Raw genomic sequence first — 27317 nt, 5'->3', positions numbered from 1 at the left:
TTCATTATGGAAAAAAGCCACATCACTCTTTATTGGATGCTAGTGCCAACACTGGCCCCCTTCTCTCCATGCACAGGGGCACGTAGGCAAGGGGCTCCGTCCCCCGGCCGGGATGCAGTGGAAGCCTGGCCCCACTACCACTCTCCTAGGGCCAGCACCCTCTTCAGTGCCTGGGGCTGCTCAGGTTTGTTCAAACTCCTGTTCACAGTAGCCTATATTGAGGGGTTGGGCCTGGACACCTCGCCTGCAAGAGGACATGAAGAAACAGGGCGAGATGAGCCATTCAGACAGGAGTCAGTCTGAGGCCCCAGCAACACCTCCACCACAACCAACAGTCTTCCCCCACCCCCCGACTTCTCCTATTTCAGTGGATTTCAACCTGCCCCTGTACACCAGAATTGCTCAGGTATCTCTCATTTCCAGAGATTCTTGCTCGGACTGGGGTCATGTGTTGGCAAGAATCTGACAGGCGCTCCAGGTGATTTTGATACAGAGACATCCAGGAATTTGGGGGGACACATCCCTATTTCTAATCTGCTTATCTCTGTACCCGAGTCCCAAATAACTCAGTACTTTTAGAAAAGAGCTGATGCCTAAGGGGTGCCTAGTGTTCTTGGCCCACTGAGCCCACCTTTAATGGCTCAAATGCTCTAAATGCAGTGGCAGTGGGGAACTAATGTGCTGTCCTGTCCCTGCAGAGGTGTGGACATGAAATCCTTTTTAGCCTCACCAATTCCAGGATGTGACCAATCTCCATAGAGGACCTCTGGGCATGCCTCCTTTATTATCCAAGTGAGCAACGTGCTTAGAGATGGTAAGGAACAGGCTCAAAGTTGCCCAGTGAATTACAGATAGTTGAAGCCTAGACCTTGCCATGGCTCGCTCTCAGCTCAGCACTAGGCTGTATCCACCAAGTCCTCAAGACTTAGTCAATAAATAAAACAGGGAAATGACCACCTTACTCAGGTCAGGCCCATCCCCAACATTGGCACAGGTGTCACAGGAGTCCATAAAGGCATAACCATGGCTAAACACATAGACTTTGAAGTTGGCTTGGATCAAATCCTGGTTCTGAGTGATTTTGGACTGGTTACTTAACTTCTCTGTGCCTCACTGCCTATCTCTAAAGTGGGAATAAAACTACCTACCTTACAGAGCTGTGGTTAAGATTCAATGAGATAATGCCCATGGAGAGCTGAGAACAGTGCCTGCTACACAGTAACACTCTGTCAGCATTAGCTATTATTAGCATTCTTTTCCTGTCAGTAAGCCCCCACTTGCCCACCACTGTGGGAAGGCCCCAACACGGCCTGCTTGCTTACCTTAGCAGCTCACAGCGGAACTGTGTCAGACGTTTAAAGGCCATGTCCAGGTTAGTCACCGACTTGTTGCTCCACAGCCTCTCAGCAACGGCTGCTGCTCTGGGCCTGGAGGGAAGGGTTGTGTACCAGGTTGGCTCCCGCATTCCCTGCAAAGGTTCTGGACACCCACAGGCTACTCTCTCTTATTTAGGCACCCTACACTCAGGGTCAAGGTTATTCAGAGCAACAACCTGGCTGGAGGGCTCCTAGGGACTTCTAGGGCTCAGCTCCATCGTCATTAAGGTACAGATCATTGATCCCACTCTCCTCCTCTCCCAAAGATATGGTACCAGAGTAAGTTGTAAAGGCATCACGAACTGTTATGACGGGAGCAACAGGTGTTCTCAGAATGTACAATCTGCATACCCAGCCAGGCCTGGTCAAGCTGCTAGGAAAACAGCATTAAGGAAGTCTTATCACAGGAATCATGAACTTAAGTGCTGGGTCCCAAGCAAGTCACCCGTGCTTTCCAGGCCTCACTGTCTCTATCTGTGAAGTGAGGATAACAAACCTTATCCTGTGTGGAAGTTACGTAGGTGAGTATAATGTACAAACAGAAGGATCACTCCAATGCTCCTTCTCTCAGGCCTTCTCTCAGGAGGTACTTGCTGGGGGTGACTGGACAGGAATGAGTCTATAAAGAAGAACCCATGCCCACAAGCCCAGCACCCACGTCCTCAGGAAACCCTTACCAGAGTCTGGGGACCAGATTTGTGCTGTCCACATACTCTCCCCACATACAGGCCTCTCCACCAATCACTAGAGCCTTCTGCTGAGCGCCACCTGAGAAAACAAGCAACAACAGGCTGCTGGGAACAAGGGGAGTAACCCTAGGGTTTCTACCACCTTCCCAATGTAGCCCTCTCTTCAAACAGCTCATCTCATCTAACCTGAAAGGTCTAGCCCAGACCCTCCTGTCTCCCACTCTGTGCACCAGCCTTATCTGGTCAGCAAGGAGAGCCCCCTGCTTTCACCTTCAAATTCCAGGGGCTCCACCACGTAGAGACCTCTCCAGTCAGGGCCATAAGTTATGTGATTCAGGTACCAGGGGGCAGAGAGCAGGGCACGCAAGCCGGCTCTGGTAATTAGCTCCAGCTCCTTCAAATAATTTACTGGTACCTCTTCTCGCCATACCTGGATGATTGTATCTGGAGGAACCTGTCACAAAAGGTCAAATGGCAGTGATGGCACATAACTGAGGAGATTTCTGGCCCACATTCTTATGCAAGCAAACCAGGCCAAGGGGTATGTGGCCGCTCTGTTCCCGAGCAGCAAAGTATTTCTCCATGATTCCTAACTATTGAGTTCCCAGCCCAGTGCAGAAGCCAGGGATTCTATTGGTCCTAGGAGTCCTCCCAGCTGCTTCCTCTTTCAGTCCTCCTACAGCCTCCTTGTCCACAATGAGATAGTAATACTGGCTGTAAGCTAAGGGAGGCAAGCAGTGGGGCCCAGGAGACTCGTCAAGAGCTACCATGTCAAAGAATCCCCAGATGTTTCTGAGGATGAGATAAAGTTCCCATAGAACCCCTCCATTTGGCAAGAGGCTGGGCTCTAACTGATCAAAAATGAAGAAGGTAGCCCTGCTCCCAGACCTGGAAGACCGTAGTCTATGACTCAGAAAGGAAAATCCAACCCAGCATGCCAGTCTCAGGAATCCTAAGTAATCCAGCAGCAGAAATAACTCTTGATCAGTTTGTGCTGAGGGAAGATAGACAGAAGCTCTGACACTCACACCCAGGTCTCAGACTTCTGTGACCTTTCTGGAGGAGAAAACGGAGAGATGGCCCCCGGTGCTCTGAACAGTAAAGCCTAATCTAAACTCCAGGTGGACCAGTCTGTGCAGAGGCAGGAAAGGGTTGAGAGACCAAAGGGAAGCACTACAGGTGGCTCCTTCTCTCTATGCCCCTGGCTCACCTTTACTTTATTATCAAACACTTCCTGCCACACCACATAACCTTTGCCATAGGCAGAGACGATGTTCAGCAGTCTGGAGAGTAAAGAAAGGGTCTGGTCAGCTCAAATAGGTTCTAGGCTGTTGGTGCTAGTAGGGGTTCAGGCTGGCTAGGGGCCCATTCCTAATTGGGCAGTGTCTTCCCCAGTTGGGAGCTGACTACTCCAAAGCTGAAAGGATAGAACAAAGTACCCTTTCAGGGGCCCAGAGGGTGGTCAAGCAGGGCCTGGTCCTGGTATGAAAAGAGAGGACCCCATAAGGAGGTAATCCCAAGGGACCTTGCCCACCCTCTTTCCTTCCTCACGTCTGGATGTAGAAGGACTCCAGCTGCTTGAAGTCATTACCAAAGCCTTTCGTCTTCATAAAGGCCTGGATATCTGGGTTGGACCTCCTGAATCCCAAGAGAAAATGGAGATTAATTCTTTCAACAGCCTCAAAAACTTGGCGATTAGTCACCTGGCCTCCCACAACTTCTTTTTTTCACTTGAAAAACTAATCAACTTTGGATCTCAGAGCCCCCAAATACGGCAGGTGTGGCTGAACAAAGCTGTGTGATGGGGGCCATTGACACAGGCTGAGAAAGGATGAGTTTGGACCTGAAGAGCTTTAAATTCAAACTCTCAACAAGAACGCACATTAACTTGTCTCGACTACAGCATGTGGGTTTGAGGTCTTGGTTTGGGGCTCTGGCACACTGGATTCTGGCTTCTCTGTTTAACCCCCTACCCACGCATATTTTGCTTTTCCCTTAAGATTGATTCTTTATTCCAGATTGGTACAAGTGTTGCTGTCACCTGCTGCACTTCCCTCCCCCAACAACGTTTATATTTTGCTCACATTTCCTCCTGGAATGTTTTCTCCCTCCTCTACCGCTCGAAAAAGCCAACTATTTCCCCAGGTCCAGTTCTAGTGCCCACTTCTCAGAGAAGCCCATCAACCTCTCTTGAGTGAAGTAAATCTGAGGGTTTGAGCCTTACAGTTTAATACCTAGTAAACAATTACAAAAAAAAAAAAAAAAAAAACAATTACATATAGTATTCTTTTTTTTTTTTTTTTAATTTTTTTTTTTTCAACGTTTATTTATTTTTGGGACAGAGAGAGACAGAGCATGAACGGGGGAGGGGCAGAGAGAGAGGGAGACACAGAATCGGAAACAGGCTCCAGGCTCTGAGCCATCAGCCCAAAGCCCGACGCGGGGCTCGAACTCACGGACCACGAGATCGTGACCTGGCTGAAGTCGGACGCTTAACCGACTGCGCCACCCAGGCGCCCCATCATATAGTATTCTTAAATTCACCTGTGTCTTCACAGACTATTTTAAGTCTTCAAAAGTGGGAATTATTTTTCCCTATCCTGGATTTTCCCAGGACAATTCTGTGCCCATATCTGGTTCTTCCATATGTATCTCAAGGACATGACAGGAGGAAGGGATAGTTTCATATTCACAACCTTGCCAAAATCAGGTAGGGCCTCAATACAGGGGTAAGAGGAAAGACCTAAGACTTGAGCCATCTGGACTGAGACTGTTCTCAGAAGTTAGCCCCTGAGGAGTACCTGAGATAGGTAGCCTCTCAGGAGCTAACCTCTATTCTGAGTGAGCAATCACACAGGCAGCAATGGGAAAACCAAAGGGGATCATACCAGCAGGTGAAATCAACCTCATCTCCTCCAAGGTGAAGATAAAAATCTGGGAAGACAGAGCTGACCTCCAAGAAAAATGTGCTCATGAATTCATAGGTAGTATTGAGAATGGGATTCACTGGTCCGAAGGTGCCAGAGGGACGAGACCCAGAGTAGCAAGGAGTCAATAATCCAGGGAAACCTAAGCCGACAAAGAACCCCACATAAGTGTCACAAATACATAGAAACCTCCCCCCCCCCAAAGTCATATACTTAAGGACATTAAGTTGCACAAAGTAAGATATTGTGCTCATAAAAACTGCAATGCACATAAGTAGGAACATCAAGCACTCACATACACTGGTGACCATGAACTTTTAGTCACAGTCAAAGAAATAAAAATATATTCACTATCATGAGTCTGGGTTACAGCCAGACTGCGATCAACATACACACTCTTGCCTTGACATATTGCTTCCAGCAGGGGTCACCCTTACTCCCAAAGGCTGCTCTCCTACTGCCTTTAGGCAGGAAAGCAGAGAGCCTGATGCTGCCAAACTGACAAAATCTTTCTTCCGCTCTAGGGCACAAATTGCAAGAGCATCATTAAGACAAAGGCATCTGAGAAGAATCTGCCCAGAGGTTAATACTAAGAAGTGGCCTCCTTTGTCCAAAATAAATTCTGCCTATCTAAATTCCCAGGTGGAAGTTATTGATGGAAACCATTCTTCCAGGGACCAAGGCCAGGCACACCACATCCAAGAGTCAATGCCCTGAAGCCAACTGAGGGGGACCAGTAGGCTCCCTCTATCCGACACTATTCTTACCTGGTCCCCAGGACAGAGTGTGGCCAGGAGTGTCAAACTCTGCCAACACACGGATACCCCGAAGCCGTGCATATTCAATCACTTCTTTCACATCTTGTGCTGTGTAGACATGGGTGACAGGATTGTAGGACCCCTGAAAGGCAAGAGACACCCAAAACAATCTCACTTCCTGAAGGCTAGCAGAGTAGAAGACACTCAAAATGCCTCCAGGACTCCCTGGATATCAGAAAATCTACCTACAGGTTTTTGTTGTTGTTGTTTTAATGTTTATTTATTTCGGAGACAGAGAGAGACAGAGCATGAGCGGGGGAGGGGCAGAGAGAGAGGGAAACACAGAATCCGAACCAAGCTCCAGGCTCTGAGCTGTCAGCACAGAGCCCGACGCGGAGCTTGAACTCACAGACCACGAGATCACACCCTGAGCCGAAGTCGGACGCTCAACTGACTGAGCCACCCGGGCGCCCCAACCTACACAGCTCTTTGGTATCAGGGACTATCTCCAAGGACCTTTATCAGAATTTCCCATAAAGCTATCACATCTATTGCTTTATGTGAGTGTCAAAATGCCAGTGAGACAACAAGGTAGGTAACAGAATATAAACAAACAAACAACACCAGGAGAGATGATCTCCTAGTTGTCACAGTGAAAATTAATGCAAAGTTTGACTCAAACTTAGGTCTCCTGATTCCAAATCCAGTGCCCTTCCTCTAAGTCAGTATGTCTCTAAAACTGGCTGGTTAGGATGAGAGCCAGTGTCCTTGCCAGCAGGGCCATAGTCAAGCTCAGACATCAGCTCATAAACTTGGGTCTTGGAGAAATTGAGACATACCTTTCTGGTGAGCTCTGGAAAAGTGAAGCTCTCATATGGGAAGGAAGAGTCATCGACCAGATGCCAGTGGAACACGTTGAATTTATTGTATGCCATGACGTCCTGTAGACCAGAGCACATGCTATGAGCCCACCACAGCTTCTCCACTTTCCCAAAGTAGACATACAGGCAGGCTGCTCCACATACCTCAATAGGCCCAGCCTGCCCCAGCTTCTTGATAAGTGTTCATAGGGTCTATCTATCAAATCTTCCGACCAGGGAGTGCCTGCCATAGAGGGAAGACCTAGCATATTCCTTCTTCTGCCAAGGCACATCCGAAGATGGCTGACAGAGGCAGCGCCTCCTCTTTTTGAGATGAATTTTAGCCACACCGAAAGGATGGCTGAAACGATGTGGTACACTGGTCTTCCAAAAGCACCACAATACCTTGAAGACTAATACTTCTTCCTGCCATTTGTTTTAGGTTGTCTGACTAACGTTTATCCAAACTGTGAAGTCTATTGTTGAATTTAGTAATCTCATAGCCTATAAACCTCAGAGCCAAGACTGACAGATGTGTCTACTGCTTTGATTCCATCAGAGGAACAAAGGAAAAGGTAGATACATGAGTTGGATTAGCAACTGTAAGATAAGACTGCTCATGAAACTCAAAATAGGAACATCGCCAGCTATGGCTTTTGAGTATCTTTCCTATGACTTTGTCCTAAGCTAAACTGCTATGTCAAAAAAACCAATTCCCCAAATCACCTTCTGCATTCCTGGAGATAACCTGGACATTAGTTGGTCCAGAGTAGCCAGTGGGATAGATTTAAAGCCCTCTTTTTTTTTTTTTTTAAAGAGCGGGTCATCTTTTCCATTTTCTGAGGAGCTCCTAAAGTTACATACATTCCCCCTGTAACTCTTTAGGAATATGGCAACTGGCCTATCCCTGTCCCAACACCCCAGAACACTAAGGGCAAAGATGGCCTTAAGGCCTGGGTACCAGAGTGTCCAGGATGCTAGTCAGTGGCAGGTAATGGCGAGACGTATCCAACAACAAGCCCCGGTGAGAGAAGCGGGGGAAGTCTTCAATCTCGGTCTTGTTGATAAAGAACTGTGGGGATCAAACATTGAAGCAGTCAGCATTCAAAGGGAACTCACCATGGGAATGGAGGGGGGATGAGGGAAAGTCTCCTAATCTTTCAAAAGCCAATCTATGACTGTTCTGTAGAGTAACTATCTCTCCAAATGCCCCACATCTCTACCTCAATGACCACCAGGAGGCACCTGTCAGAGAGTAACAGTCCCACACTAGCCAGATATAGCTGTCCCACACACCACTCAGCCTACAAATTCTGGATTTTCACTTTCATCTGTTTCCTTTTTTTTTTTTTTAAGTTTATTTATTTATTTTGAGAGAGAGAGAGAGAGTGAGAGCGAGCATGCGCACACATGTGCGTGAGCAAGGTAGGTGCAGAGAGAGAGAGAGGAAGAAACAGAATCCCAAGCAGGCTCTGCACTTCAGCGTGGAGCCCCATGCAGAGCTCAATCTCACAAACCGTGAGATCATGCCCTGAGCTGAAATCAAGAGTTGGACACTTAACCGAATGAGCCTCCGAGGCGCCCCTGTTTATTTTCTTTAAAGCAGTGTGGTCTCAAGGTCATTACTCAGGGGAACTGAATTACAGTGATTCCAAACAGGCCAAATCTACCAAACCAGTTTCTACCCACACCTCCTTCTAACTCTTGCTGGGGCCATCTTGAGCCACCAGGACTCTGTGTAAGGCAAGAAGTTATTCTCTGGACTCTCAACATTGAGAGACAACTCCAGAGATTTAAAAGGAGCCTCTTTGGAGGGCCCCCACTTACCGTGCCCTCGGGAGATCTCCAAATTAGCTGGCTAAAAGTCTCCAGACCTATGGGGAAGTAGAGAGGCAGGGTAAAGGCTTAGAGAGGTGGGGAAAAAGATGCACCCATTTGGAAGGTTCCCAATGACTGGGAGGAGAATGCCTGGGCACACAATAAAAGCAGATGTAGTACGGGCTTCATGAGTCTCCACACGGATGCAAAGGGGATACTAGGAAGCCGGCAGCTATTTTTACTCTGTATTTTATTTTGGGAGGTAGCAGTGTAAGGGTAGCAGATTAGTACCCCTCCTTGAACACACCCTCAAAACCCACAGGCCTCTTATCCATAATTTCCAAGCCTTGAACTCACAAGAGTATTAAGAGAGGCCAAGATGTGTGCTTGTGTGGAGAGGTGCAGGGACAAGCCAGTTCACACATTTAAGGCTTTCCATAATTAATACTGATCAGGAGCTAAGGAAACAGAGAAAAAAGGGTCCTCAATCTACTGCCCCTTCTATTATCCCAGATTGAATTGTGAAAAAGTGATCATAAGCTTAAGTTTCCAAGGAGCCTGGGTCCACGGCTGGACCTAGAAGACAAAGAATCATCCACCTTTCCTCTTCAGAGCTTGAGAAGGGAACCAGCTATAAGGAGAGAGCTGAAGTATGGTAGGCAGCAAATGCCCCAGTCCAGTGGACACAGACTCCTAGATTCTGGTAAGGCCTAAGGGCAGGCATGCTGAGTCCAGAGCATTGTATGGATTCAACAGCTAAAGCCCCTCTTCTGAAAACCTAGCAGAGGCCCTGTGAAGGATTTCCAGAGTCTCAAAATTTCAGAATGAAAGAATCTGAAACCTTGACAGTCACTCAGCATCTGCTTCAAGGCAGACTGCTTCTATACCGTTTTGGCTTCTTTCTACCCTGACTCTGACACCCAAAATTCTGGAGTCCCAGATTTTCCCTTATCTCAACCTGACTAATCATTAGCCCCTGCATGAAAGGTGTAAGACAGCAGAAAGGGGAATCAGCATGCTGTTTCTCCAAAACACAGGAGAGGGAAGAGGAGGGGTAAATGAACAAAGACAAACCAAAACAAGGTTTGAAATTCTGTTTAGAATTTCCCTACTCATTCACCAGCAGAAGTTTTACAAAAGTAGTAGAGGTATCTGGCTAAGTCTATATCTAAGGACCAAATACCTTTTCAGTAAACCAAGAGGAAGGGCACAGGCCCATCACCTGTTAGCTAAGAAAGTCTTCATTTCTCCTGAAATAATCTAGTTCTGCATGTTTAGTACTATTTACTTCTTTTCTGACATTTATCTATTTCTTGTGATATGGTTGTCCTTTACAATGCATCTTTCTAATAATGTGTGTTTACTGAAAGCCGAACGGGCAGTGTTGTGGTGGGGTTCCCAAGCAGCCTGTCCCCTGTGGCACCGAGCATCAGACTGCTGGGCCTCTCACTGCTGCCACCGAGCACCTGCCCAGGAGGGCCACTGCTGCCACTGCACAGGCTGACACCCATCAATTTCTTGGGACAGCTGTAAGGAGAACACTCCCTTCAGGGAGACCGGGAAACACTCCAACTGATCTCCATAAAGAAAGCTTCCTAAAGTGGGGGTATGTGCGGGACCCTCAGCCCTATTCTCCCAACCCACCGATGCCAACCTTCCCACATCACCCCTTTCTCCCCGTCCCAGCATCAGCTCCCATGTTACCTCGGAGAGCACCCCAGACAGTCTCAGAGAGGAGGAAACAATGATCATCATTTATGACCAGGGTGTCTGAAATGACAGAAATGACTCCATTGGTTAAGGATTCTACTCTCAGATTACAGATCACATGTTCTGTGTAAATCCTTGGATTAAAAAACAGCAGAAAAATCACATTTTTTTTCCATTCAAAGAGGAGACATCCCCAGAGGAGAGCATCTGCAGGTCAGCTAGGCCTTGGACTAGAGTGAGAGGGAGGTCACCCAGCAGCTCTGCAGGCCTTAAAAGATAATGCATGATGAGGGTCTGGCTAGAGCAGAAAAACACCACCTGCCTTGTGGTTCAGTTTCCTCCCCCTCCAGAAACACGAGTTTCCACCAGCCTTTAGCTGAGAGTATGAAGGGGACAGGGATGCTTGGAGGCATGTGTCCAGGTTACAATGTTCCCAAAGCCTTTGTAATCACCCTCCTCTCCCTTCATCTTCAGGTTTCATTCAGCTACTTCATCCAAGAATGAGAGGAGGAAGCCAAGACTAGAACGTTCACTTTGAAGACTGAGAAGTTCCCAACTGCTGCTGCTCAGGGGCACGGAGGCATAACAGTGCTAATGATTTGGCTTTATTTCAATCATTATGTCCAAAAACTCTAGTCATGCCCAAAAACTCCTTCTCTCTTAAAGAAAATCAGCAAATTCCTAAAATGGCATTGGAATTATATGCAGTTCAGAAGACAAGTGTCCTGTGGGACTCTGTGAAAAGCCAATGTGACATTCCACAGTCAACCTTCAGACACTGGTTAGAGTTCATACAAAAGACTCCCCTCTGTGTCTCTCAGCACTTGGTGACCTTGGGTCTCCACAGTCATGGAGGGCTCTGGGCCTAGCATCAGGAGCTTAGGCCAGGCCAACCAGAATTATATCTCCAGACAAGTGCTTCCTCTTCTAGAACAGGGAACGGGGTGGCACTTACAATTTTCCACCGACTCCAAAGAAGGAAGCTGGTCACATCCAGGAAGGACCACAAGGATAACCAATGAATTCTTCTCCGGTGTATGCTGTTTTCCTGCAAGGACAGGGTAAACTCAACATGGCTGACCTGTCACCAGAAGCTAACAGGCAAAACCAAGGTCTCATAGGAAGGTCCCTAACTCTAGTCCCTTCTGCTCGCATGCGTGTGGGGAGAGGCAAGGGAGGACAGGGCATTTACCCTTTCCATAGGCACTGCCTCATCACTTGTTCAACTTTTTCATTTTCGTTGTGCTGCCCTCTCTCCCATAACCCGCCCTGACCCATGTATCAAAGATATGGCAGCAGCTCTTTGTAGCCAGGGCTCTCTATTTCTAGTTTGGGTCCAGTAAGCACATGATTCCAACACCTCAACAACTGCTTCTAAACTAGAGACAGCTCGAGAGCACTTCTACCCAAAGTGTGGTCTGCAGATTAGCTACTGACTTGCAAACTGTGCTACTGGTTGAAAGGAAAGATACTGATAGACAGAAAGCTTATACAATGCTGGAATGTAAATCAATTATGTCAGAATAAACACACTGTTCAGTTCTAACATTTTTTCATTACACATTTGTTTTGATGAAGGGAATAGTTTTACATTCTGGTGTACCTCCCCTCTCACTGCAGACCGTCACTTGAAGTAGCACTGTTCTTGAGGGCTCCAGGTGAAGGGTTTCCCATTTTGTAAAAGCCCAGGAGCTGATGCAAGCACACGAAGCAGATGACAGAAGGATCTCCTATGCAAAGGAGGCCTGAGATAATCTAGCTGGTGCCCCAGCAAAGGGACATGGTCACCATCCCATCCTGCTTCCTTCCCTCTCCCAAACAGGTTCTCTGTCTGAGGCAGACTTCTGTCTAGCAGTGGGAAGCCATCCAGTATGAGCCAACATTGAGCATAGTTCTACAGATGCCACCCCTCCCCACCAAAAAAAATAAAAGAGCCAAAGCCAAGATACTAAAGTGCTGTCTCTCCTCCTCCTCCTAAGGGTTCTTCCTTGTGACCTTTGAGGTGGTTCTGATTGTACAGCTCCAAGCCTGAACCCGAATGCGCCCCTTTCTATTCTTTTCTGGGGCCACACACATCCACACTGGTACCACCACAACCATGACTTCCTATGGAACCACAAAGTCAGGGATAGGATAGTCTGGAAAAAGGCAGGGTTAGAATTCAGAACCAAACTGGATCCCTTACGGTATCCATCTCTAGGCACAAGGAATCCAAGAGCCTTGAGCCATTTCAAGGAAGCCTTCAAGGAGCTCAAACTGCTTGAGCACTACCACATGGCCGCATCTCAGCTCGCAGATTTGCCAAGAAGCAAGCCAATAAGGAGCCCGTTCCTACCACCATAAGCAAATGCATTCTTTCCCCTCCCTGTAAATAACCTGTATCCCACACTAATACCTGCCTAAATCCTGCAGGGAGAAGGAAATGTGAGGCTACTCTGGGCCAGGCCAACTCACAACTCTAGTCTAAACCCTGAAAACTCATCCCCAGCAAGACAGGACGACCAGACTGTCAGGGCAGAAACTACCTTCAAAGCAGAATCTGTAGGGCCCTCCCAAGCTCCCCAGGCAGAGAAGCCATCTCTACAAACCCCAAAGACCAAGGAGGACTTAACTGAGAGGGAGGAGTGAAAAAAACTACAAAAGAATATTCTTCCTTAAACTATGCCCTCATCCCTCTCTTCCTCACCCCCACTCCAATCCCACACATCACAGTGCCCCAGTATCATTGTGTGGAGGAGGGATCATCTGCGTATCTATCCAAAGGAGGGCAAAAGTCCTGGGCTTTAAGTGTTAATTCCGTGGACTTCAGGCTACCAAGCTGAGGAGAAATCACAACTATCCGTGTACAACTGCCATGGTCACTGTCCTAATGACACGAGAGGCTGTACAAATACTAGGTTTATCTGAACAATTGCTTGGAACATAAGAAAACATCTAGCTTCTGTTTTGTTGTTAGTATATCTAAATCCATAGTCCCTTTGAGGGAGGGTGGTAGACTCCTTACAAGATCTGATGAAAATGAAAATGAAAGGATTTTTTCCCCTAGAACAATGCCCCTAACTAAGGGCTTATCCCTCCGCCCCCTGCCACTAATCTTATGGTGAAGATTCCCTATCCTAAATGCTCTCAGTGACTCACTTGGGTTTGGGCTGATAAAGGAGATACAGAATCATGGCTGCTATTTAAACAAGTTATGAGGGGGAAGGTCTGGAGGCAGTGGTAATGTGAGAACTGGCAAAACAGGAGGGACACTGGGTCACTTAAAAGGATATAAACAGTGTATCATCATTGTGGTTTTCCGCCTCCAAGTTGCTACCCTGAAGCAAGCAGGAAATAGGCAAGGGACAGGCCAGCTGCCTCTACATGCACCCACACGCTCTGCACTGGGAAGAACTGAGGTGTAGGAAGCATGGCCCGGCACACTCGACAATGAGCCTGGCTGGGACAACAGGAAATTCTGAAGTCTCAAGTGCTCAGGAAGAAGCATGGCCAACAGAGCACTGAGCAGGGAGATCAGAAAAGGTTGGTTTTGTTTTGGTTCAGCTGCTGCTAAGCTGAGTGAATCTCAGGACTATTTTCTCCCCTGTAAACAATGGCAAGGTAGGACCAGATTCCAGCTATTCCTCTGAAGAGTTAGTACTTTGTGACTCCACACACAGATAATATGCTCCAGAGTCCCATTCCGTGGCCAGTACCTCCTATCTCCATGGCTCCCTCATCCCCCTGCTTTCATGTACACCTGCTCTTTTCTTCTGGTTCACTGAACAGTTTGCATTTTTCTAAATTTAAGAAGATAAAAAAAAATTCAAATAGTACAGAAGTATTTGCAACGAAAAATTAGTTACCTTTGGCACCTCTCCCCTTTTAGCATAATTTAGCCTATTCCTCACAGACAGGTCAGATCTGGATGTGGAACTCTGAGACCCTTTTTCTACCCACTGTTGAACCTTCTCCAGATGCCAGTGCCATAACCCTTCCATTACTCTACAGTTCTCAGTCCTCTCCCATCTTCTCTTCAGCCTGGGTGTGCTGATCTCTCACTTCAAACACAATCTAGCCAATTCTCCTAACAACCTATCATTTAATCTACTGCATGCAGTGAGCAAAACCCTCAACTCTGGATCAATCTCACATCCGCCTTCTGTGCACCAACCCTGGCTACTGCATCCTGCTGGAGGGAAGAGAGAAAATCATGTAATGATAGGATTTGGTCACTATAAAATCATGGTCTGTCAACTTGGCTGGGCCCTTGATGCTGCCCTGAAAATCTCCCATCTCTACCACTCCTTTCTTCTATTCTCTGCAACAGCTATTTCAAACTTGAGCCACTTTCCTCAAGCCTGTAACTTGATCCCACTGGCTTTACTCTCAGTAGACAATCAGAAGAGAACTCCCATCCATCTCTACCTTCCCCTCTCCTTCCTGACAAAAACACGTGTAACACATGTCTGGTCTTTACCTTCTCCTACCTGGGTGGAAGGGGTTTCCTTTCACCTGTGCTCTGGATCTCTCCTGAGGCTCCTCTTGTATAAATGCTTTCCCCTTTCCCCTAAATCTTCAAGTTATTTCTTTCTACTGATTCTTTCCCATCAGCATTCAAATATTTGCAAGTCTTCCTGATTTCAACTCCATGTTATCTCCAACAGATTCTTTCTCTTGCCTACTGTTCCCAAAGAAACTCTAAAGGAAATGTAGCCTGAGCAGTTAGGTGCTGAACTTCAAAGCCAGACAGATGTGGGTTCAAATCTTAGTTCTAACACTTTCTAGCTATGAGATCCTGAGCCAGTTATTTTCCCTCTCTGTGCTGCAGCTTCCTCATATGAAAAATAGGGATCATGATTAGCACCTACCTTACTGAGTTGTTGGGAAGACTAAATGAGTCAATACATGTAAAGGGCTTAATCAGTGCCCAGCACATAAGTGATCACAGAGTTGGCCATGGTTAGTCCTCTCTTGGTAGCCACTTCTGACATCCTATCTACTCCTTAGTCCACTATAATATGGCTTCCTTTTCTACCACTCCTCTGAAAATGCCTTCACCAAGGGTCTGTGGTTCAGTAACTAAATTCAAGGGATCTTTTTCAGTTTATTCATTTATTCATTCAACAGTTATTTACTGAGTGCTTACTATGTGCCAGGCTGTTCTAAGTGCTGGGGACACAGCAATGATCAAAACAGACAAAAATCCCTGCTGTCACACAGGTAATATTCTGGTGGCTGCTCACTTCTTCTAGGACCTTTTGGCAGCATCAGACACCCCTGATGTTCTTTAAACTAAACTCCGTAGCTTAGAGGACATAGCTCTCTTTGAATATGCTTCCTCATTCTCCCCTTCCTTTGCCAGCCCCTACATGCTAGTGTTCCCAGGGGTTTCCAGGCTTCCAGACTTCTCTTTTTCTCTTCACTTACACTCTCCTTGGGCAATGTCATCCACCCCACAGTAGGTTGATGATTCTCAAATCTATCTTTCCATGCTCTTTTTCTGGGACTCGGCTCACAGGCCTACACTCAAATGGCTTAGAAGCCCTTCAAATCTTAAATACGAAATTGAACTAACTCTTCATTCCTTTTCCTGGATGATCTTCTCTCTGTTTGATAACAGTATCATCTATTGATTTATCCTGACAGAAACCTCCTCCTTCTCCCACCTTTCTGTGTACATTAAAAACTCATTCACCCCATATTTATCGACTGAATACCATGTGTCAAACACTGTGCTAAGCACTGAGATTACAGCACTGAAAAAGAAAGACCCAATTAAGTCTTATAACTACAAAATCCTTATTATCTCAAAATCATGACCACCTTCCCACCTCCACTGGGTCAATGCCTTAATTCAGCCTCTCATAAATTCTCCCCTGAAAGACTACAAAACCTCTCCATTGCTTTCCCTGCATATATACCCATTTCAATCTACTATCCTCTGTGATCTTTTAAAATGAAGATCTCTGCTCGGATCCCGTGCAGGGAGTCCCACAGCAACACAAAGAACTCTTTACAGAATCCTGAAATGCCACATTTTCTCCATACCTTTCTTTGCACATATTGCTTCCTCCAAGTGAAGCAAACTGCATTGTCTCCTCATCTCACCTAATTATGAAACAGCTCTGGTTTCTTTTTACAAAACTTTTCTATCATTCCCCCACCCTTTCCTAAGAGACTTTCCTATGAGATCATGAAGCAATGTATACATACATTTTCAACACTTATCTTAATACATGCTGTTTATTTGTCTATCTCCTCACCGAGGCTGTAAGTTCCTCAACAGCAGGGACCAATCTCAGTGCCTTTGTATTTCCAGTGCCTGACACACGGTAGTCATTCAATAAATGTTTGCTGAAAAAATGAATGATGCTAGAATTAAAAAATGCACATTTAATGCTATGTATGCATAATGCTTGTGCTACATGATAATCAGGCATAAATGGCAAAGAGTTAATGGCGAGATTACTTCTATACACCCACACCTAGTATTTGTGAAGTCCTGGAATTAGGGTGGGGAATGGTAAGAAGACACCCAGGCATACAGAAAGTGTCTTTTCAGACACTACTTTGAAGACCCTTGGTCCATTAATCCAAAGATTCAGGTCTTTTTACTTCGCTGGAAGGGGGAGCTCATTCCTACATTAGGGTACCCAGAAACTATGTCTTTACTTCAGTGCCCAATAGCTTCTCCCTGCACCAACCTGCTCCTCCCTGAATCAAAACATTTCTATCATATCAGTGAGTTTAATTCACAGAATTTTAGCAGCATAAAGAAAACATTCATTTTGGTTATAAAGTGGCATTTGGTTTGGCTTCTGGAGTGGAAACTAGGATAGTCAACCCAGCTTTTGGCACCCTCCTACTCTTTCAGGTGTACCGTGCCCCCCCTTGTGTCCTGGTACTCTCCTAGGCTGGTGCCAGTGTCGGTTCTCCCAGCCTATATTATTCCCCTTCCCTTTCCACCTTTATATACGTCACATCCAGGCCTTCTCTCCCCATATTCAGGCTAATGAAAGTCCTAGAAATCATTCATTTCCCACTCATTTCTTCATTCCAACCAGAATATATTGAGCTTTTTTTTTCTACATCAGGAACCATGCTAGGTGCTGGGGCAGTTAAAAATAAAAACAAGCCCTAGTCCCTGCCCTTGAGGAGCTCAGAGTCTAGTAGGAGACAAACAACAAACAACAATTATAAAACAGTGTGATAGGGCTGGGGTAGATATTACAGCTACCTCCACAAAGGAAGGGATGCTTCACTTTAGAGAGGACCTCTGAGCAGAACCTTGAATCTGAGGTGGTGTTTGCCAGGCTACCAAGAGAAGAAAAGGTACTCTAAGGTTGGGAAGTAGCCAATGCAAAAGTACATTGTTGTGGATAGGGGAAGAGGCAAGGCCACCCCTATCAAACTTCTTATCCGAGTAGGAGTCTGAGAACCCAACTGCCCCGAGCCTAGAGCCTCTCCACAGTGCTGCTGAATTCAGTCTGGACCATAGTGCCTCCTCCCACAAGTCCCAAGACTTTTCACCCTTTAGAGACTACTAATACCTAGTCAGAAGCGCAATCTACCTAGTCCACAAACAAATCCTGAATGTTCTCCCTTCCACCTTCTTTTGTAAATGTTGTAGTTAAAAGTTTTCATTTTTCCTCTACTTTTAAAACTTCATCTGTTCTCCTCTCTCCTCACCCCTCACCCACAAGAGAGCAATTCCCTGTAATTCTAAATCCCAAAAGATAACTTTGGTTAACATTTTGCACAGTCTTTCAATTTTTTTCCTAAATATATAGATTACTTTTGAAACAAAAATGAGATCTTAAACACAATAGTTTGTAACTTTTTTCCACTTACCACAACAATTTGTAGATCTTTTAATGTCAATATACATAGATCTACAATCTTTACTTCTAAATGCTGAATAAGATTACATTTTTGAAATATACTTTAAAAAGTTCCAAGTCCCAACTTGTCTTTGTGGACATGATAGAAAGCTTCTAAGTTTTTGATCTTATAAGCAATGTTCTAGTAAATATTCTCTCTCTCTCTCTCTCTCTCTCTCTCACACACACACACACACACACACACACATTCTTTTCTTTAAGTTTATTTATTTTGTGTGTGTGAGAGAGAGAGAAGAGAGAAAGAGTGCACGTGCATGCCAGGGAGGGGCAGAAAGAGAGGAGAGGGAGAGAGAATGAATCCCAAGCAGTCTCCACAATGTCAGCATGGAGCCAAAGCGGGGCTCAAACTCATGAACCATGAGATTATGACCTGAGCCGAAATCAAGAGTTGGATGCATAACCAACTGAGCCACCCAGGCACCCCACATATATATATTCTTTTTTAAAGCACCTGTTGAGGGATTTCTGCAGGAAAATTCCTAAAGGTAGAAATGCGAGGCCAAAGATATGAAAAATTTCAGTTAATGACACTGCCGAATTACTCTTCCAAATTATTGTACTGATTTACATCTGAACCAACATACACGGGCCCATCTCTTCATATCCTTCCAAAACTAGACTGTCTCAATTCCTTTTTATCTGTGCCAGCTTGATAAAAAAAATATATATATACCATTTTTTTGTCCATATTTTACTTTTTTATTTTTTTTTTAGGTTTATTTATCTTGAGAGACAGAATGTGCAAGCGAGCAGGGGAGGGTCACAGAGAGAGAGAAAATGCCAAGCAGGCTCCATGCCCAGTACAGAGCCCGACTCAAACTCACAAACTGTGAGATCACGACCTGAGCTGAAATCAAGAGTCAGACACTAGGGGCCCCTGGGTGGCTCAATCGGGCTCTTGACTTCAGCTCGGGTCATAATCTCAGTTCGTGGGTTTGAGCCCCACATCAGGCTCTGTGCTAACAGCACAGAGCCTGTTTGGGACGCTCTCTCTCTGCCCCTCTTCTGCTCATGTGCTCTGTTTCTCTCCAAAAATAAACAAATTTACAAAAAGTTTTTTAAAAAGTCAGACACTTAACCGACTGAGCCACCCAGGCACCCCTCAACTGTATTCTAAATATAATGACTGAATTTGAGAATCACTTAGTATTTACTGGCCATATATTTTGCACTTAAAAAATTTTTTTTTATTGATTTATAGAGCTCCTTTTAGAGTTTAACCTTGTCTTTTAAGGTTGCAAGTGTTTCCCCCATTTGGTCCTTTATTTTTTTTAACCTTATGGCTCTCTTGCTTTGATTTTTATGTAGTCGAATCTGCTTGTCTTTCACTTTATGTAGTCAAATCTGTTTGTCTTTTCCTTTATCTGTTTGCTTAAAAAGGCTTCCTCTGCCTCTGGGGCCATATGAACATTCTTTTAATATTCTTCTAATAATTTTATGACATAGCCTTTATCTTTAGATCTTTAATCCACTTGGAATTTACTTTTGTGTTTGACATGAGGTATAGGTTTCAATTTATGTTTTCCAAATGGATAACCAATCATCCACACATATTTATTGACTAAACATCTTTTCACTTTTGATTAGAAATGTTTCCTTTACCATATATTAAATTCTCCCAGGCATATGAACTCTTGCTGGTCTCTGGAGCTTATTTTCATGGCAATCCAATAGGAGGATCTACGATGTCATAGTGCTATCATCTTTTGTCATTCTGTCCAGTATATAGACACCTCTGCTCATTTCTGTTCTGGACCCACACTCCCATTCCTATAAATGTTGTTTCCTCTCCTCCACCAAGCCACCTGGACTACACATCACCCACCCCCACAAGCCCTCTGGAATCCTGTTCCATGGTTAATGAACTACCAACATCCTGAGTCTATTTCCTTTTAACTGAAGCAAGGCTCTCCCCAGGAATACTATTTCCCCTACAACTTGCTCTGGGAGGCAGCTTCTTCTCAGCTGCTTCCAGGACATCTAGCTTCTACCATCAAGTAAAAAAAAAAACACCTCTTTTCTCTGGCCCATGAGATTCAGTTGTAAAATCTTGAGCTTCTCCTTACCACCAACACTCTGCAACATCCTGGTCACCTCTTTATTTACCCAAGATTTTGGAACCTGGTCCCCAGTCTTCCTCTCCATTCCAAGGTTGACTATCATCCTAGGTGATTTCAACACACAAGAGGAAGAACTAACCCACATTCTAGCATAGCAGTTACCCAACAACACCTTAACACCCTCTCATGGTCACCTTTTGAATCTTCCTGTCCCCTGGAGGTGTTCCAACTCATTCTCTCAAGCTTCTGTACCATATAGCTAACTTGCTGATCCACCCTAGCTCTGTGTGCTTCAACCAGTGACACTGAGTTTCTTAAATACATGACATGAAGGCTTCTTTCCTGAAAGCTCTTCCCATGTACAGTTCTTCCCATGTGGATTACTACTTGCGTCCCCATCAACTACTACTTTCAAAGATGATAGGACAGCTTTTAATGGAAGTCTTCTCAAAATGTAGTCTCCCCTCCACTCCAACACATACACTTGGGCCAGGTGTTCCCAAAGCACTTTGTATCTACCAGCAAAAATCACTTTACCGATACTTTACTATAGGTCTGTATTCCCACTTCTAGAGACTGTAAATTCTTTAAGGACAAGGACAGTTCAATTCATATTCTTGGACAAGTGCTGACAAATTATAGTTGCTTAATAAATACTACTTGTACTAAGGATGGATGGAAAGAAGGAAGCTGGCCAGAAACACTACTGGAATCTGATAATGATGGGCCCAGGATCAAAACATTCATAACGTGAGTGCTAATGATTAAGCAATTAGATGTTAGAAGTTATTATCTGAATTAATGCTAAAGTATGATCAAAGCTTACTCCTACCAAAGGCCAGTAGTTTTCCAAATTGCTAATTGGTATAACACGTGGTGAAAATATTTATAAGTAGTAGATTGCCCTAAGATTGCACATTGAAAAGAGCACAATCTCTGTAGACAAACAGACTTGACTGGAATTTCTGCCCCACCACTACTGGCTGTGAAACCCTGTACATGTTGCTTAGCCTCTGTGAGTCTCAGTTCTCAAAGATGGAGACAACACCAACCTAACAGAGCTGTTGCAAAGATTAAAGGGCGTAACATATAGCAAGCGCCAGACACTCTTTAATAAATGCTAGTTTCCTTCCACCTTCTACTTCCTTTTTCTTAAAAAGTCAGTTTTGCCACTTTGCCGGAGGAGCCCAGCATCCGGGTGCCTCGTGGGATAACCACACCATAGGAACAGCTTCTGTGAGGGCTTTTCATGAGCTTCTCACAGGAGCCTGAAGGCTCCACTACTGTGTGATATCACTCTGTATGGCAAATAGGCTGACTTTAACATATAAAAGGGACGTGAACTTAGAACTCTGAATCAAACTAGGACTGTGGCTCTAGTCCAAAGACCAAAGCCACTAATGTGGATCTCAGTACTAGCTACTACCAGGACAAGGTCAAATATGACAATAGTTATTTCATCTAGGACACAAGGTACCTGATAAGCCATCTCCTTTGCTCCCAAAGCTTTACACAAAAGGGAAGGCTGCCTACTGACACCAAAGGTGGTAAGCACCCAAACTTCCCTCATCCAAGCACACACTTCCAAAGACAAGAGTTCTACACCATACCCAAGTCTAATCACCTTCAGGAAGTGGACATAACAATAGCACACCACTATGGGCTAGGGATCAGGGCTGAGTGCAAAGCTAATCTTAAGCAATAACAAAAGCTTTAAACAGAAGCAAAGGAAATGAAGAAGAGAAGTTGACACAGGAATGGGTCTTATTCACTATAGCCAGGAATTGAGAAGGAAAGCAAATCCATTTCTCTATTATGATGGATTATAGATGTATAAACCTTGAGGCAGATCACAGAAAACCCTGCACACATAAGACTATCACCTCTACAGATCCAACCTCCTCTAGTCAGCTGACTTTGCTGTCAGGGGCCCCGCGAAGGTGGGAGAAAACTCCTAATCCAACGGGCTAAACCTCTTGGTGATGCATATTGACTTCTCATTTATTTCCAGGGCCGGCAGAGGAAATTTAGGAAAATGCAGAAACATAAAAGTAACCTCTTTCATTTCTAAAAGAAGTACTGGTGGGCAATAAAACTCCTTTTCTTCTGTGTAATCCACAGGAAAAGGATTGAGATTTATGCCTTTAACAGGCTAAGAAATCGACAATGAGCCCCAGTAAAAAACTGCGCAGCCATAAGAAAAAAAGAATTCACACTTGCTGATAAAAACAAAACACAAAAACAAAGTACCAATCGGCAAAAAACCTGCAATGCCCTGCTTCACTTTTCTGTTCGGAGATGAGGAAGTCAGGTGGAAGCAGATGGGAGGAACGGCAGCTCTGAGGCTTAGACTTAGTTTTTGTTGTTTTATTTTAAAATCACCGAGTTCTTCCTTCTACTGTATCTTCCTTCAAAGATTGTAAAAACATTCATCACTATCTCCCTGTTACCTTCAGAAATGCTTGGAATGTAGAAGGATTAAAAAAGGAGCAGCAACTACTTGGCAATTAGGTGATTTGCATGAGGGCACATAGTTAAACAAGTGATTGCTAAATATTCTCTGGCTGACTCCTGAATAAATCTTGAGTCTACTGTATAGGTTTTCAAGCAGAATATCCAGGGGGAGCAATGATAGCTCAAGGAAATGAGACTTGAATTTTTCATAAACCAGGCCGAGGCTACCCACACACATCCTGATCAAGATGAGCTTCGTGGAATCAGTACTATCCCAAGCTATTGGGGAAATATTATGATTTAACAATAAAGAAAACACAAGGTAGTGGGAAGAGAGGCTGGTGGTGGCCAAGTTAGTCTAGGCCCTGGAATTCAACATGGAGCACAATTATTTTGGCCCTCACAAAAACTATGCTCCTGCTACCCATCCCCTTCCAAATTTTCCTATTTCTCCTCCTTATATATTCCTCCATTTTCCACATACCCCTTCACAAGAAAAGTAACTCAACTGCAAAACACTCTTCCTGCATGGTTTTCTTCCTCTTAACTTTAAAACAATAAACTTAGGGGCCATCAAGGCTTCGCAGGAATAACCTATCCTTGGTTAAAGTGTACATAGCCACTAATACAATTAGAGTGCAGCACTAATTAGCATTGCTCCTGCTCCCCACCCCTGCTGCCCAACCTTATCTGTTTCCCTCCTACACTCCCTAGATGCACTTCCAAGGCATCTCCAAGTTTGTGAGAAGACTAGTCCCAGTTGGGACCACAGCATAGTGTGATCCTCCTTTCCCTGGAATCACATGCTAATACTCCAAATTTAAAACTTGAAAGTCAATCATTTCTAAATGAAACCTGCAAATCATCTCCTTTATGATGATCTTAGAAATAGAAAAAATCATGGCACTTTCTACTTTATACAAAGTAGCCCTTTTAATATATCCAACAAATAATTAAGTATCTATTATATTTCAGGCATTGCAATAGAAGGCATGGCCAAAGGAGGTATTTTAGGAGATTTAGGTTGTAATAAACTATGCCACTTACTAACTAGTCACTTGTTTCATATCTGAGGATGAGCAAATCAAATATTGATAATGACTGCAGAAGGATCCAGATAGTCACATAATAATCTTCCTTCCATTTTAGAATAAAAGGAGTTATTCTGTTCAGGGACAATGGTATCCTAAGTAATTCACAGGTATGAGTGTGTGAATATCACAACTTCTAATAACCATTAAACTTCTAATAACCATTAAATACTACAGCTTCAATCAACCAGTTTCAGAAAAGCAAAGACTTCAGTCAAATGGCATAATCAGACTTAGCACTTTACCTGAAAAACTTGGGCTTTATCAACTCCACCAGGTACCCAAAAAATGCATTCGAGGCAATGTCAGATAGGTACCATCCCAAGGAAGCAGATTTTTGAGTCATAAACAAGATGTGGCTCAATAATCAAAATAGGGAGGTAGGTTCAATCAAGTATCTAGAGCTTAGAATAATTCCATTTAACAGGTTTAACAACATGCAACACACACCCTCCAGTTGGCAGAAACACCTCTAACCACAAAAACAGGTAGCAAATACTAAACACCTTCCTAGACCATTCAGCAATCAGTGGACTACAGCTAACTCCTGAAGGTGAATTCAGAATCAAATCAAACCTCAAAAAGAGATTTGTTTTTCAGAGAAGTATGGATTCCACTGAATTCCAGGTTCAGATCAAAACCAGAAGTTGTGCTACATTAAAAAGAACACTGGCCCGGAACCTACAAGGAAGTTAGGTGGAAGAAGGAGATGGAAAGCTGTCAGCCAAGATTTAAACTGCATATGTTGTTTTCTTTCCTAAAATCAGCCCCATAGAGAAATATGGTCTGGTGGGCCTTGCTGATGTTGCTTTCCCCTCCAGGGATTCATCCTTGTTTTTGCAGAAGAAGGATTATAGTTCAAGCCATCTGAAAGCCTCTCAGGAGACTAATGTTTCAAAGGAAAGACTCCAGAAGAAGAATAAAGAAGGAAGCTACTTCTGTGTCTTTGGTAATGTTCATCCAAACCAGTTTTCCTTATCTCTCAAGAGATAAGAACCCTCAAATACAGCACATTCATTCACAGTAAGGTAACAAATTGAAATAAACATCTTATTTAGTTTCTTATCTGTCTCTAAATCTTTTATTAGAGAATTTACAGGACCCATTGTCACATATTATCCCCATTTCTATTTTCTTCATTAAACTCTAGACCCATAGCAATGGAGGTAAAGGCTTAATTTAGAAATACAGGAATTATCCTAATTTATACAACAGTGGCAAACATTCTAATTATCTTTTGGGCATTTTAAAATACATTGCGTCCTTTTGCTTCATATTTCTCTAACTGGACTGCAAAGCTTGAGCCTACTTTTTTTTTTTAACTTTATTTATTTATTTATTTATTTATTTTTTGAGACAGAGCAAGAGAGAGGGCACAAGTGAACAAGAGGCAGAGAGAGAGAGAGAGAGAGAGAGGGAATCCCACGAGGGGCACAGAGAGAGGGAAGCGGGGCTCACATTCACCCGAAGAGATAATGATCTGAGCCTAAGTCAGATGCTTAACGGACTGAGCCACCCAGGCACCCAAGCCTACTACTTCTGAGCATACTTTTCTTGTAACCTCCAGAGTGCCTGGCACTGGAACAGGCACATACCAGTTAGATGACAATTTTTTTTTTCTTGCACAAGTCAGGCCCTAACTGCTCTATACCAAAATAAACATTTTGACTGCCAATCTTGTCTAAGGCATTACTTGTCATAAAGGATTCAGAGAAATACGTGACCTACCACACACACACACACACACACACACACAATACCCTTTTATCCTCCCCAGCCTAATCCATCTTATCAGTTGAGAACTACCGATGCTGAGACTCTTATTTCTTTGCCTCAATTATCTGTCACTCTCTCAGTACCATCTGTTTAATGAAATGCCTTTAATTCTATAAATCAAATGAGAACATTTGCAAAAGTAATTCAATCGCACTTGAAACACAGTACAAAATGATGTTAATCATATGGCCCAATCATAAATATGGCTTCCCCATTAACACCTATACATCGTCACTTGAGAACTAAATTCCAAAATAGTTTCAAAAAAACTCTAAATTTTAAGCCCAGAAAGTAGAATTGTATCCCTATCTGTTGCTGACTCTACTTACCAATTTGCTGTGAAATAATAATCCTCAAACACAATTTTCAGCAACTGACTTAAAGAAAACTGCCAGCCCCTTCTGTTTTAGATGAAACCAATATCCAAAGCACTCCTGACTTCAGTCTCGCTTTCCCCAACCTCATTCTGTAAGGGTTAAATTGTACTGTAGGGCTAACGCTTAGCTTGAAAGATAACAACTTTGTTCTGACACTGAAGGTCAAGAGATAACAGCCTTGCTTTTACTCTTGTAAATCATACTTCATACTCTTGTGAATCAGGCTTTACCAATGAAGGAAACAAAAGCTCAAAAAAAGAGCATCAGAGACAAGGTCAAGGAGATCCACTGGTTGCAACTTAGCGCAGAAAGTCTAAAATAATCACCTCATTCGATAACTGTTTCTGACTCATCTGGCAACTGTTGCTAACTCATCTGGGAACTGTTTCTCTGTTCTGTTCCCAGATAATGATAAAACTATGTGATTGGCTTTAAAAACTCTGTACCCCGGCTGTTCGGGGCCACACTCTTATCAAGAGTGTTGGTCCCGATCGGTCGGCCTTGCCTCTCGTTGTAATAAACTTTGTTGTGACTGTCACTGGTGCCCGTAGCATTCTGTTTCAGGAGTCCTGTGGATGCAACAATTCTTCCTCACTCTCAACACACACACCCTCAAAGCACTTTGAGCTCAATCAGAACCATCTGTACCTCTGGTCAAGCCTTGCTTCCTCTCTGGAATACTCTTTCAGTCCTGGCCAATTACATCCACCACCCCACAATAAATGGCTGCTCAAAATTCATTTCCCTATGGAAGTGTTCTCTGATTTCTCTCACTGGGCATGCTATGTGTCAGACACTTTTATATAATTTTGCACAGATCAATTCATCTCTAATGTCTTATCTTGCCAATTTTTGGTGTCAGCTCTATTGTCCTCTCCCCAGTCCTAGTCACAGCCTCACTAGGACCCTGCGACACTTGCACACGGTCGGAGGGATCACCTTCGATGTCTCCCGGCACAGTATTTTCAGCAATTTGATATCCAGATTGAACTGTAGTCCTGCGGCAGGCATTCTTGGTGAAACAGAACCAGGGGACAGGATTACGGAGAAATCCTGGCTCCAGAAGTCAGCTCAGCGAAGTAGAGAATGGAGCTGGGGATGCTGAGATGACGGCTGGAGAAAAGGCGCAGGAGGAAGTGGAGGCCAGAGGGTTGTGACTAGACGACAGGGTTGGGCAGAAGCCAAAAGGAGGGCGTCTCAGGAGGTCTGGCGAGCTGCCCCCGGGCAGGACCTCTGAGAGCCGGGAACGAGGCGGGGGCAGGTCCGACTCACTTGTGGGTTCAGGAGGCTGCCAGGAGCTGGAGCCGAAGAGCAGGTCGCGGTAGCGCTGGAAGGCCTCGTCGAGGACGGAGCAGCCCGGCTGCGCGGCAGAACTGACGTGGTACTGGAACTGGAAGTTGTACGGAAAGATGGCGTAGTGCGAATCGGAGGTTTGGATGTACTGGGGCCATGGCCAGAGGGCCTGCGCCTGGCGGGCGAACGCTGCCGCCAGCAGCAGCGAAAAACAGAGCCCGCAGCCCGCCATGGCCCGCCGGTCC

General features: G+C 44.6%; 1 protein-coding gene across 4 annotated transcripts; it reads right to left on the bottom strand.

Moving 5' to 3' along the window:
• On the bottom strand, positions 1 to 27304 carry HEXA (hexosaminidase subunit alpha). Of its 4 annotated transcripts, none has more exons than XM_045449161.1 (14): positions 27052 to 27304; positions 11094 to 11186; positions 10133 to 10198; positions 8438 to 8484; positions 7572 to 7682; positions 6590 to 6691; positions 5760 to 5892; positions 4954 to 5134; positions 3617 to 3703; positions 3276 to 3348; positions 2336 to 2519; positions 2054 to 2144; positions 1323 to 1427; positions 1 to 244 (listed from the first exon to the last, which is right to left on the bottom strand). In XM_045449161.1, the coding sequence occupies exons 1-14, from the start codon at positions 27302 to 27304 to the stop codon at positions 181 to 183; spliced, it is 1590 nt and encodes a 529-aa protein (XP_045305117.1). In that variant the 3' UTR covers positions 1 to 180. The 4 variants fall into 4 exon arrangements, with proteins under 4 accessions (XP_045305117.1, XP_045305119.1, XP_045305120.1 ...); XM_045449163.1 differs by lacking the exon at positions 27052 to 27304 and adding an exon at positions 26719 to 26831; XM_045449164.1 differs by lacking the exon at positions 27052 to 27304 and adding an exon at positions 11742 to 11763.
• Between the last annotated feature and the right edge of the window lie 13 nt (positions 27305 to 27317).

Source organism: Leopardus geoffroyi, chromosome B3 (genome assembly GCF_018350155.1).
Source record: "Leopardus geoffroyi isolate Oge1 chromosome B3, O.geoffroyi_Oge1_pat1.0, whole genome shotgun sequence".
Lineage (NCBI taxonomy): Eukaryota > Metazoa > Chordata > Mammalia > Carnivora > Felidae > Leopardus > Leopardus geoffroyi.
The sequence above is the reverse complement of the archived record's forward strand: the minus strand, read 5'-3'. Positions and strand labels throughout refer to the sequence as shown.

What these genes read in the sequence shown, in the direction of transcription:
- HEXA (XM_045449161.1), bottom strand. Translation starts at nt 27,304, where the DNA reads ATGGCGGGCTGCGGGCTCTGTTTTTCGCTGCTGCTGGCGGCAGCGTTC. An exon ending in GAGTCCTTCTACATCCAGAC is followed by an intron (nt 3,349 to 3,616) that starts GTGAGGAAGGAA and finishes TTTACTCTCCAG; the next exon opens with ACTGCTGAACATCGTCTCTG. An exon ending in AATCTGGTCCCCAGACTCTG is followed by an intron (nt 1,428 to 2,053) that starts GTAAGGGTTTCC and finishes CCTTCCCTCCAG; the next exon opens with GCCCAGAGCAGCAGCCGTTG.